At 43.7% G+C, this 13,060-nt stretch overlaps 1 protein-coding gene across 12 annotated transcripts in view; it reads left to right on the top strand.

Annotated features, from left to right (window-relative positions):
• Window positions 1-13,060, top strand: part of LOC110493661 (regulatory-associated protein of mTOR) — a 181,473-nt gene that overhangs the window by 19,448 nt on the left and 148,965 nt on the right. For all 12 annotated transcript variants that reach the window (XM_036949655.2, XM_090204773.1, XM_036949653.2 and 9 more), the window contains exon 4: window positions 7,390-7,472. In XM_036949655.2, coding sequence (XP_036805550.1) covers window positions 7,390-7,472 — 83 coding nt within the window. The remainder of the gene's footprint in view (window positions 1-7,389; window positions 7,473-13,060) is intronic.

Below are 13,060 nucleotides of genomic sequence, written 5' to 3'. Positions count from 1 at the left end.
ACCAAAACATTTCTGCAGTATTGAATTTCCCCAAGAACACAGTGACTTCCATCATTCTCAAAGGGATGACATTTGGAACCACCATGACTCTTCCTAGAGCTGGCCGCCCAGCCAAACTAAGCAATCGGGGGAGAAGGGCCTTGGTCAGGGAGGTGACCAAGAAACCTGACAGAGCTCCAAAGTTCCTCTGTGGAGATGGGAGAACCTTCCAGAAGTACAACCATCTCTGCAGCAATCCACAAATCAGACCTTTATGGTGGAGTGGCCACAAAGCCTTGAGTCTTCTTTGGTATGATGCTACAAGCTTGGCACAACTGTATTTGGGAAGTTTCTCCCATTCTTCTCTGCAGATTCTCTCAAGCTCTGTCAAAGTTGGATGAGGAGCGTCGCTGCACTGCTATTTTAAGGTCTCTCCAGAGGTTCGATCGGGTTCAAGTCCGGGCTCTGGCTTAGCCACTCTAGGACATTCAAGGGACTTGTCCCGAAGCCGCTCCTGCGTTGTCTTTGCTGTGTGCTTAGGGTCGTTGTCCTGTTGTAAGGTGAACCTTCGTCCCAGTCTGAGGTCCTGAGCACTCTGGAGCAGGTTTTCATCAATAATTTCTCTGTACTTGGCTCCTTTCCCTCGATCCTGACTAGTCTCCCGGTCCCACTGAAAAACATCCCCACAGTATGATGCTGCCACCACTGTGCTTCACCGTAGGGATGGTGCCAGACATGATGCTTGGCATTCAGGCCAAAGAGTTCACTCTTGGTTTCATCAGATCAGAGAATCTAGTTTCTCATGGTCTGAGAGTCCTTTAGGTCCTTTTGGAAAACTCCAAGCGGGCTGTCGTGTGCCTTTTATTGAAGAGTGGCTTCCGTCTGTACTTGCTGCCAAAGGTGCTTCATCAAAGTACTGAGTAAAGGGTCTGAATACATATGCAAATGAGATTATTTTTTAAATATACATTTACATAAATGTCTACAAACCTGTTTTTTTTCTTTGTCATTATGAGGTAGTGTGTATAGATTGTTTAGGGGGAGAGAGAAACGTTATCCATTTTAGAATAAGGCTGTAACATAACAATGTGGAAAAATTCAAGGGGCCTGAATACTTTCCGAATGCGCTGCAACATGCAAATATGTCCACTTTTGTGTTTTACACATCCAGCAGTGGAATTACATTTCTGAGTGCATGTAATTCAGTTTCAGTGGCATATAGTATGTTCTTAAACTGCAGTAATTTATGTCTGAGATGAGGAATGCCCAGTCATGTTCATATCATCAATAGCTTCTACCAGGTCTTCCTCACATTTTTGTTTTACATGTTTTGTCATTGGAAAATTCCTCCAACCCTTGATACAGTTTGGAAATCAACTTTGGATGTTCGTCAGACTGCCTTAAAATAGCATCTGGCTTGTCCAGTGTTTGCTGCATAGAGAGAATAAAGGGTTGTATCTGCAGAAATGTTCCTCACCTGTGTCAGACTGGTCTTCCCTGGCTGCCTGCTGAGATCCCTGTCACCATCTGATCCTCCTAAAAATGAGGGATGACAAAGAATTACCTTGGTGGACATTTATACATTATATTACCTAAGAATATAATATATGGTTCAATAATAGAAGTGACCATTATTCCCACATCCCAGACTGTAGCTTTGATGTTAAACTGCTGTCATGTGGCTACTGTAGGTCTACCATCAATTCAATATGGAACTTTGTATCATTCACTGATATTGTTAATATACTGCAAAATTCACCTGAGTTCCATAGACTGGTCTTCCCTGGCTGTCTGACCCTGCTGCGGCCCATGTCACCATCTGATCCTGCTAAGACATGTCGAGCATAGTGTTGTGTACTGACTGCACCAGGCTGCATTCCTGCGGGTCCCGACAGAGATCATTGCAGCGCTGTTGGCATTTTTCATGCTGTGGGTGGTCAGACTGATGACTTTGGGATGCAAATATTTTTGTTGTCCCACAGATTATTTGGAAACTGCCTCTTTCTGCTTTGTATGCATTAGTCTACCTATTGTATTAACAGCACATCATCTTCTTCGCATTATTCACACACACAGAATTTTCTGCTTCAACCTCAGTAGCCTACCTCGCCTAGTTGGGCGTGAGAGTTCAACGGTGCGTTGTATGTGTGGTCTCATTGATGTAGAGTAGGCTGCCTACATGCACGGAGAATCAGGTGGTGGTTAAATTGAATATGAAATGAACTTAAATATGATTAGACTTGTTTACTACAGTATCTAAATACATATTGATAATGGAAAGAAGTGGAGGGCTCTCCACCAACGTGAGTCGCAGCGCAATCAACACATTTAATCTTCAAACTATGCTGAGCCAGTATTGATTACCCGTTTTATTTGTCTCTGCCTGCAAATCGTCCTAGAAGGTAGGCTACATCCTATAGGGCTATGCAAAACGTAGCAGGTGTCGCTGTCATCATTCCTGCTGCTTCCAGTTCTGTAGCCAAACCTGTGAGATCAGGTGCCCGTGTGGTCTCATTTAAATAGTAGGCTATAGCCTATGCATGGGATGACAAGCACGGGGCAGTTGTCTTTCCAAGGAAATGTACTTCCTAAATAGGCATATGATTAGGCTATAGTTTACTACATTGTCTGGAATATTGATCATCCATATTTCTATTTCTTTAAATATTTAAATAAAAAATAAAAAAAGTATTTCACTTTTGTTTAACCAGGTAGGCCAGTTGAACAAGTTCTCATTTACAGCTGTGACCTGACCAAGATCAAGCAAAGCAGTGCAACAATAAACTACAGTTACACACAGGACAAACAAAAGTACAGTCAACACAATAGAATAATCTACATGGTGTGTGTGCAAATGAAGTAAGGAGGTAAGGCAATAAATAGACCATAGTAGCGAGGTAATTACAATTTAGCAAATTAACACTGAAGTGATAGATGTGCAGATGAGTATGCAAATAGAAATACTGGTGTGCAAAAAAGTTAATTAAAACAATATGGGGATGAGGTAGGTAGTTGGGTTGGCTATTTACAGATGGGCTGTGTACAGCTGCAGCGTTCGGTTAGTTGCTCAGATAGCTGATGCTTGAAGTTAGTGAGGGAGATAATAGACTCCAGCTTCAGTGATTTTTTTTTTTTTTTGCAATTCTTTCCAGTCAATGGCAGCAGAGAACTGGAAGGAAAGGCAGGCAAAGCAGGTGTTGGCTTTGGGGATGACCAGTGAGATATACCTGCTGGAGCGTGTGCTACGGGTAGGTGTTGTGGTGACCAGTGAGCTGAGATAAGGTGGGGCTTTACCTAGAAGAGACTTGTAGATGACCTGGAGCCAGTGGGTTTGGCAATGAATATGTAGCGAGGGCCAGCCGACGAGAGCATACAGGTTTCTGTGGTGGATGGTATATGGTGTTGTGGTGACAACGGATGGCAATGTGATAGACTGCATCCAGTTTGCTGAGTAGTGTTGGAGGCTATTTTGTAAATGACATCACTGAAGTCAAGGATCGGTTTTACGAGGGTATTGTTTGGCAGCGTGAGTGAAGGAGGCTTTGTTGCGAAATAGGAAGCCGATTTTATTTTGGATTGGAGATGCTTAATGAGTCTGGAAGTAGAGTTTACAATCTAGCCAGACACCTAGAATATGTGGACAACTACAAATACCTAAGTCAGAACCGTCCAGAGTAGTGATGCTTGTCGGGCGGGCGTGGGTAGCGATCGGTTGAAGAGCATGCATTTAGTTTTACTAGCGTTTAAGAGCAGTTGGAGGCCACGGAAGGAGTGTTGTATGGCATTGAAGCTCGTCTGGAGGTTTGTTAAGTGTCCTAAGAAGGGCCAGCTGTATACAGAATGGTGTCAGCTGTGGAGAGTTGAATCAAGGAATCACCCGCAGCAAGAGCGACATCATTGATATATACAGAGAAAAGAGTCGGCCCGAGAATTGAGTTGGTGAACCAGGCGAAGCAGTCATTAGAAAAACCAAGGCTATTGAGTCTGCCGATAAGAATACGGTGATTGACGGAGTCGAAAGCCTTGGCCAGGGAGATGAAGATGGCTGCACAGTAATGTATTTTTTTCGATGGCGGTTATGATATCGTTTACTATCTTGAGCGTGGCTGATTTGCACCCGTGACCGGCTCGGAAACCGGATTGCACAGCGGAGAAGGTTCGGTGGGATTCTAAATGGTTGGTGACCTGTTTATTAACTTGGCTTTTGAAGACTTTAGAAAGGCAGGGCAGGATGGATATAGGTCTGTAACAGTTTTGGTCTAGTGTCTCCCCCTTTGAAGAGGGGGATGACCGCGGCAGCTTTCCAACCTTTAGGAATCTCGGATGATACAAAATAGGTTGAACAGGCTAGTAATAGGGTTTGCAACAATGCTGGTGGATAATACAATTTTCCCACTTCTAAAATGTAGGCTATAGAAATAGCTCAAGAGAAAGTGCTTCTCCAACTCTGCTCTCTTCAAACAACATCTAGCATATTGGCTGATACAGCCAAGTAATACAATATAAGGGCCATGTGAGAATCTCTGGAAATCTCACCTATTTCCTAAGCAATTTTTGTGCGTTTGATATTGCCTTGCGGGGATCATGGCTGGCAAGTGATCTGTGTCACATATGCCTAAAATAACATTGCGGGACTGCAGTTGGGTTTGGTGCCAGTTCTTGCGGTAGCAGTCAAGAAAATATGATGGTTATTATATCAATATTTGCACAAAAAAGCGTTTCCACCACCATTTCTCGCATAATTAATTTTACAGACACAAAAAGATCCCATCCCACCTTGTCTATTTTTATGTTTTGTCGACATTTGGAAAGTTTACTGACATTTGCTGTTTCCATCAGGCCTGTCGTGAATCTTTTTTATCTGACATGTACTAAACTCTCATAAAAAGGTTGGATGGAAACCTGGTTAGAGAATAATAATAATAATAATTATTATTATTCTGATAAAGGATAAACCTTTTCACAAAACAGAACCATTCAAAGTAAAAACAAATATTTAACATTGTGGAAATTATAACAAATTAGTGAAGGGAATTCAGAAATGTATGAAAATGCAACAACAAAAAAATCAGAAAAGCGAGAGCTCCATTTTAAAACCCACTTAGAATGTATTTGTTGCCACACTAGGATCATGCACTCCTCCTGAAGCATATTTAGAGCTTTTGTTATTCCAAAACATGAAATAGTCATCCTGTCTTAGAAATATATAGTGATATAATATTATGACCGTATTGCCCAGTTCTACATCCAAGTTTTGTAAGTAATCTCATAACAGCATATAAGACTGAGAAGAAACCAGACAGACAAAATGACAGTAATAATTAAACAATACGCCTCCACAGATGGTTTGACAAACTGAAACCACATGAAACTCTGTGGAACACCTCAAGACTGTTCGATGGTAGCGTTTTAATGAAAGGAACCATTTAACACATTCAAAAAAGCAGACACGTCTGACAGGCTGCTCCTGTTTCATTGCAGACTTTTACTGGGGACAATGCAACCTGTCATCAGATCACAGTTTATTTAAAGATAACTGTGTAGAATAACCCTAAATGCACAATCATTAGCTATCCTTCTTCTCTGACCCTCCTCACCCCACCCTTTTCCTCCTCACCCTTCTTCCTTCCTTCGTTTTACAGATCCCATTTGCAGAGAAATGAATGCGTTATCCCACTTTACGGTCGTCTAAGGTTTGCTCACTGCAGTTGCATTACACTGCATTACACTGCACAATATACATTTATTATTTCCTTAACTTGCTGGCTACTGGAAATATATCTATCAATAAATATACTTTTCTCCCCAAAAAATGGTCTGTCCCTGAATATGCATATTGTCAATACATCCGGTAATTTCTAAATCAATAATGTTATTGTCTGCATTGTGGGCAGAATTTGATATCTCAGAATCTATAATGCGCGCTGTGCTTTATACAATTTGATTTCTTCTTGTCAATATTTCAATCCAAAGCGCTGGGGAGATTTCTCCGTGTTATGTAGTTTAATTTGATAAGAGAAACAGCCCTCCTAAACAAATGGCAAGGGATTGTGATACTGGTTCTCTATTGGGTTAACTGTCTCAACTGAATCTCTGCTTCATTGTGATGGCACTATTGGGATCTATCTGATCTCTGTTACTTCGGATCTACTTGACTTTTACCTTCCCATCCCATGAACAGTGTAAAAGCACCGAGCACGTCCCCATTCTCATCGACGGGGCTGTAGTGGAGCAGGTTGAGAGCTTCAAATTCCTTGGTTGTCCACATCAACAACAAACTAGATTGGTCCAAACACACCAAGACAGTTGTGAGGAGGGCACGACAAAGCCTATTCCCCCTCAGGAAACTAAAAATATTTGCATGGGTCCTGAGATCCTCAAAAGGTTCTACAGCTGCAACATCGAGAGCATCCTGACCGGTTGCATCACTGCCTGGTACGGCAATTGCTCGGCCTCTGACCGCAAGGCACTTCAGAGGGTAGTGCGTACGGCCCAGTACATCACTGGGGCAAAGCTGCCTGCCTTCCACCACCTCTACACCAGGCGGTTTCAGAGGAAGGCCCTAAAAGACCCTAAAAGACCCCAGCCACCCCGGTCATAGACTGTTCTCTCTACTACTGCATGGCAAGCGGTACCGGAGTGCCAAGTCTAGGACAAAAAGGCGTCTCAACAGTTTTTACCCCCAAGCCAGAAGACTCCTGAACAGGTGGTTCCCCGGACTATTTGCATTGTTTGCCCCCAACCCCTATTTTACGCTGCTGCTACTCTCTGTTTATCTTATATGCTTAGTCACTTAAACTATACATTCATGTACATACTACCTAAATTGGTCCGACCAACCAGTGCTCCCGCACATTGGCTAACCGGGCTAACTGCATTGTGTCCCACCACCCGCCAACCCATCTTTTTACGCTTCTGCTACTCTCTGTTCATCATATATGCATTGTCACTTTATCGATACCTACATGTACATACTACCTCAATAAGCCTGACTAACAGGTGTCTGTATATAGCCTTGCTACTCTTTTTTCAAATGTCTTTCTACTGTTTTATTTCTTTACTTACCTACACACACACACACACACTCACACACACACACACACACACACACACACACTCACACACTCACATACCTTTTTTGGCACCATTGGTTAGAGCCTGTATGTAAGCATTTCACTAAGGTTTACACCTGTTGTATTTGGTGCACGTGACAAACTTTGATTTGATTTGAAAAGCAATGTTTCTCGGTAAATATCAGATCAAGTATTATGAGCAAGGTGGTAATTTTTCTGCATTTCACTAATGTTTTGTGGACAGAACATTTCACCCTATGCTGTGCTGTGCTGGTTGTACCTATGTCTAGTGTTGTCTGTCTATGATAATGAGGTGTCTGTGTTTCCTCTCCTCCAGACCCTCTGTCCATGAGTCCTCAGAAAGCCCTGGAGACCATCGGAGCCAACCTGCAGAAGCAGTACGAGAACTGGCAGCCCCGGGTGAGTGAGTTCACATGGCCCCCATGTTCTCCCTCCTCTCCCACCTCAGTGACCTTCCACCCACACACACCAGTCTGTACCTGTACCTGTGTTGTGGATCCCTGTCTCGCTAGTCTCTAGACTGGCTCCTATATGGCTTGGAGCTATGTGTCCCACGCGTGCACATAAGCAAACGCACTTAAACACACCAACACACTCACTCACTCACTCACTCACTCACTCACTCACTCACTCACTCACTCACTCACTCACTCTCACAGTCCCACCCCCCACCTGTGTGTCCCTGTTCTCAGTGTCGGTATGGGCTCTCTGAGTAGTTGGATCTGTTCTCTCTGAAGTGGAGTGTGTTTGTGGTGTCACTGAAGTGAAGTGAAGTTGGCTGTGTAAGCCCATAACTAACTTAGTGACCTTAGTGTTGATATGTTAGACACTTACAGCAAATTTAGTATAGTTAGGATATTGTGTGTGTATGGAGTGTCCTGGCATTCTGAGTACAGTGTGCGTGTGAGTTCACAAAGTTTGTGTGTATGTGAGAGCGAGCGTGTGTACTGGCGGCTAACGCTATCCTTCCCCAGCGGTGAGCAAGGGCCTCTCCTCATGTCTGTAACCTGTCTGTGGCTAAGAGCTCAGAGCTGGAGCAGATGGCTGGGGCTACCCTCACCTGTATCTCCTAAACACCCACTGACACAGGGGGGGAGCACAGACAGCATGAGTATGTGAGAAGTATGGAATGGAAAGGAGATTTGAGCGTGGGAAGGACAGTAAGTAGAAAGGAGAAGGAGAGCGTGAAGAGGGAGAGAGAAACAGACCAGCTGAGTGTGGGCTGAGTGAGCCAGAGGTCAGAACCAGATGGTGGGAGAGAGAAGGAGCGGGGGAGTGTGAAAGCATTCAGTCTCTTTCAGCCTCAGGACTTATGCCTACTGCTAGGCCACAGACCAGAGACCACTTCTGGCCACAGACCTCTCTGTATGCTGTAACTAATAATACCAGCACTGAGCTGAACTTACCCTCTTACCTGTCACGCTCTGACTCTGGGTTCATGTCAAAACCACTGTTTGTTCATGAAAATTAAATTGGACCTAAAATAACCTTCTTGTGTTTTTAGATACATCTAAATATACAAGATACAGTATCATTTACAGTTGAAGTCGGATGTTTTTACACACTTTGGTTGGAGTCATTAAAACTAGTTTTTCAATCACTCCACAAATTTCTTGTCAATAAACTATAGTTTTGGCAAGTCGGTTAGGACATCTACTTTGTGCATGACACAAGTAATTTTTCCAACAATTGTTTACAGACATTATTTCACTGTATCACAATTCCAGTGGGCCAGAAGTTTACATACACTAAGTTGATTGTGCCTTTTAAACAGCTTGGGAAACTCCAGAAAATGATGTCATGGTTTTAGAAGCTTCTGATAGGCTAATTGACGTAGTATGAGTCAATTGGAGGTGTACCTGTGGATGTATTTCAAGGCCTACCTTCAAACTCAGTACCTCTTTGCTTGACATCATGGGAAAATCAAAAGAAATCAGCCAAGACCCCAGAAAAAAAATTGTAGACCACAAGTCTGGTTAATCTTTGGAGCAATTTCTAAACGCCTGAGGATACCACGTTCATATGTACAAACAACAGTACACAAGTATAAACACCATGGGACCACGCAGCCGTCATACCGCTCAGGAAGGAGACGCGTTCTGTCTCCTACAGATGAACGTACTTTTGTGCGAAAAGTGCAAATCAATCCCAGAACAGCAGCAAAGGACCATGTGAAGATGCTGGAGGAAACGGGTACAAAAGTATCTATATCCACAGTAAAACGAGTCCTATATTGACATAACCCGAAAGGCCACTCAGCAAGGAAGAATCCACTGCTCCAAAACCGCCATAAAAAAGCCGGACTACGGTTTGCAACTGCACATTTGGACAAAGATCGTACTTTTTGGAGAAATGTCCTCTGGTCTGATGAAACAAAAGTAAAACTGTTTGGCCATAATGACCATTGTTATGTTGAGGAAAAAAGGGGAGGCTTGCAAACCGAAGAACACCATCCCAACCGTGAAATACTGGGGTGGCAGCATCATGTTGTGGGTGTGCTTTGTTGCAGGAGGGACTGGTGCACTTCACAAAATAGATGGCATCATGAGGATGGAGAATTGTGGATATATTTAAGCAACTCAAGACATCAGTCAGGAAGTTAAAACTTGATCTCAAATGTGTCTTCCAAATGGACAATGACCCCAAGCAAAATGCCTCAATTACACCAGCTCTGTCAGGAGGAATGGGCCAAAATTCACCCAACTTATTGTGGGAAGCTTGTGGAAGGCTACCCAAAACATTCGACCCAAGTTCAACAATTTAAAGGCAATGCTACTAAATACTAATTGAGTGTATGTAAATAAAAAGTATGTTAGACTACAGAAGGGTTGCAAAAAATGTACATATTTTTTGGAAAGAAATAAAAGCTGAAATAAAATATTCTATAATTATATTCTAAAATATACTATTATTCTGACATTTCACATTCTTAAAATAAAGTGGTGATCCTAACTGACCTAAGACAGCTAATTTTTAATAGGATTAAATGTCAGGAATTGTGAAACTGAGTTTAAATGTATTTGGCTAAGGTGTGTGTAAGCTTCCGACTTCAACTGTACATGTAGCCATTGTATCTAATAGTCTTCACTTTCAACTTTCAATGATAACCTGAACCACAATGTGAGTACAACCCTGTTGTACAAAATCAACTGTCTTCCTTCCCGTGTTCTGAAAACTAGAATGGCCACCTCGTTGGTATTTAATCAGTTACTTCCAAGCCCAGGACCTGTACTGCCCATGTTTGGAGGGACTTTCTCCACTGCCAGCCTAACCTGTCATATCTCTCTCTCTGTTTGCTCATTGACCCTCCTGGCCACTGTCACAGAACACTGAGAGAAGGCAAAATACTGACCTGGCTGCTGCCCAGAGCTCAGTCTTTACTCTGTCGCTCTCTCAGGGAGTGTTACAGTTGGACAAGAGCATGGTTTGATGGACTACTGTGTTATGGACTATACACAATTTCCTAGCTTGGAGTCCGTAGCGTGCCCAGCTATGGCACATTATCCCACATTTGTCCCTCTGGTCTGTAAATTATTCACATGGCCTATTTTTGTCTCTGGTTCCCTTGGAATGTAGCTAGTGCACTGTAACAGATTTAGCCACATATGTCCCACCAGTGTATCTCTCTATTTAGCTATACATTCATGGCTGTGTGTTAAACCCTTGCTTGGGTATTACATTAGCCTAGCGTAGCGTTACATTGCTAATTTAGTCTAACATGTTAAACTACAATACTTCGTAATGGCTGTACTGGTGTACTTTAGGCCTATTTGGTCCCCTTGGCTATCATGGCATATCCAAGAGCAGCCTAGCATAGCCTGACCTAGTGCTAGCGAAGCATGCTGCCTGTTGCTCATTATTGATAAAGAGTCTGAGTGAAAGTGACACCAGACTTCTGGCACGGCGGCACTGCAGAGGGACAAGGGGCTAATCTCATCATGATCTATCACCCCGCCAGCCCACGCTGACTGACTGCTACACAGGCCCAAAATAGACACTCACAGACGCTGGGAGGCCTGGGCCAAAACCTTTGGCAGTTTCTATACCTGTACATGTCCTACCTATATGCTATTCCTTTCCTATTCAATACTTTGCACAGCGATACACACGCATATCAGTGGAGGCTGCTCAGGGGAGGGCAGCTCATAATAATGGCTTGAACGGAGCGAATGGAATGGCATCAAACCATGTGTTTTGATGTATTTAATACCATTCTGCTCCAGCCAGTACCACGGGCCCGTCCTCCCCAATTAAGGTGCCACCAACCTCCTGTGACGCATACGTACAGACAAATATACACATGCTCACAAGCCCACTCGCACGTGACACACAAAGACGACCATCTGTGGTGAACTGGGATTGACACTTTCATCGCATCTCGTCTAATCATCTTCAAAGTTCTCCTCGATATCTCGCCTCCACACTAACCCGGTGTTGGGCCTCTGCTCTGCCTCTGATTGGGTTCAGTGGGTGCATTGCTGTACTAGTATCCTCTCCTCTAGAGCTCATCCTCACCTAGCTAACCCGCTCCCCGCTTCCTAATGGGCCCTCGTTAATATTTTATTATTTCTTCTTCACTGCTATACACAAACCAACCACCGCTAATGGCAGAGAAGGGAGAAGTGCAACTCCCCACACTCCCACAGCTATGTGCATAGTAGGCGGTTGCTGCTGTAGCTCGATTTGTGCTGGCGCTGCACGACTCCTATGCAATCGATAATGATGTAGCCTACATGTTTGTATCAACGTTGTATTGCCGTCAAAATGTGACAGCTTGCATAACAACTGCCAGGCGTAGCTTAACTCTTGGCTTTGAAGGGTAAAACATGACAGATTAGTCAGTGCACAGATTACAATTGCTCACTTGTGGTTTGCTCACCAGTCTTTTGACTTAAAGGGGTTACCAGTTCTGTTATACTGTGGATGTGGATTCAACTGAGAACTAGCACTGCATTCAGTTCCATGACCGTCTCATCTGTGTTGATGCCACTCTTTGCTCTGTTCTCTCTTTCTGTCCCCGTTTGCTTGATTCCTACCCTTCCTGTCTCTTTCATGTTCCTTTTTTCCCATGGCACTTTCTCACCCTCTTTCACCCTCTTTCATATCATGCATTCCTCTTCCCCCTTTTCTTCCTCTTTCTCATGAGACAGTTGGTTAGAATTATTGATTTGTGCCACATGTCATAGTGGAGATTCTCCCCCCTCTCCACTGGCTGAGATGAAAGCTCCTGTTTTTAAAAGCAGCAACATTGTCAGAATGCCATTACCTTTTTAACAGCCCTGTGGCAGAGAAGACTGGCTGAGCCGGTAGGACTTCTCTGCATGCCTGAATTACTCGTCCGCTCTCTCTCACCCTTTCTCTAACTCCCCATCTGTCTCCCCCGTAACTTTCTCTTTCTATCTTTGAGCAGTTTTTTTCTGCGATCACTGGCACTGGCTGTAGATCTGAGTCCCTGCTGTCCAGTAGAACGCCTTCTACATTATTTATCAGTGTTCTAAAACACTGCTCCTGATTGGGTTTTAGATTCTCTTTTTATGACCCGGACTGTGTTGATATCTCAGCGGGAGAGAGAGAACAGAGCGTGAAAGGGATGAGGTGTTGGGTGACTGAGCTCACGTGATCTTGACAGTCTAACTCACGTTCCATAGTTTATGGTGTGGATGATTGTCTGGCCAAATACAGAGGAGTTCAAATTTGGAATGCTAATATCTTCAGAACAAAGTGGAATTCACATCTTCACATGCAGGGATGGTGTTCCCTCTCCCAATGCTCAATGATTTGCCTACCCCTTTAGGCAGGACATCACAAAGTATTCAAGCTAGGGGAAACTAGCATATAACATGTGGAGATTTCCTACCAGCCCCTCTGGATTGGGGAGGGGGGGGACCATTTGGCACACAGGAAGATGTATGGTTGTCTACTTCCCCTGGTCAGTGGCCGATCCATAGATCGTCTCTAGAAACAACGTGGTAATGAGCTGAGGCTCC

The sequence above is a fragment of the Oncorhynchus mykiss genome, chromosome 17, assembly GCF_057628025.1.
Source record: "Oncorhynchus mykiss isolate SJ-2025 chromosome 17, ASM5762802v1, whole genome shotgun sequence".
NCBI classification, from domain to species: Eukaryota; Metazoa; Chordata; class Actinopteri; order Salmoniformes; family Salmonidae; genus Oncorhynchus; species Oncorhynchus mykiss.
This window is presented reverse-complemented; position numbering and strand designations above follow the sequence as displayed.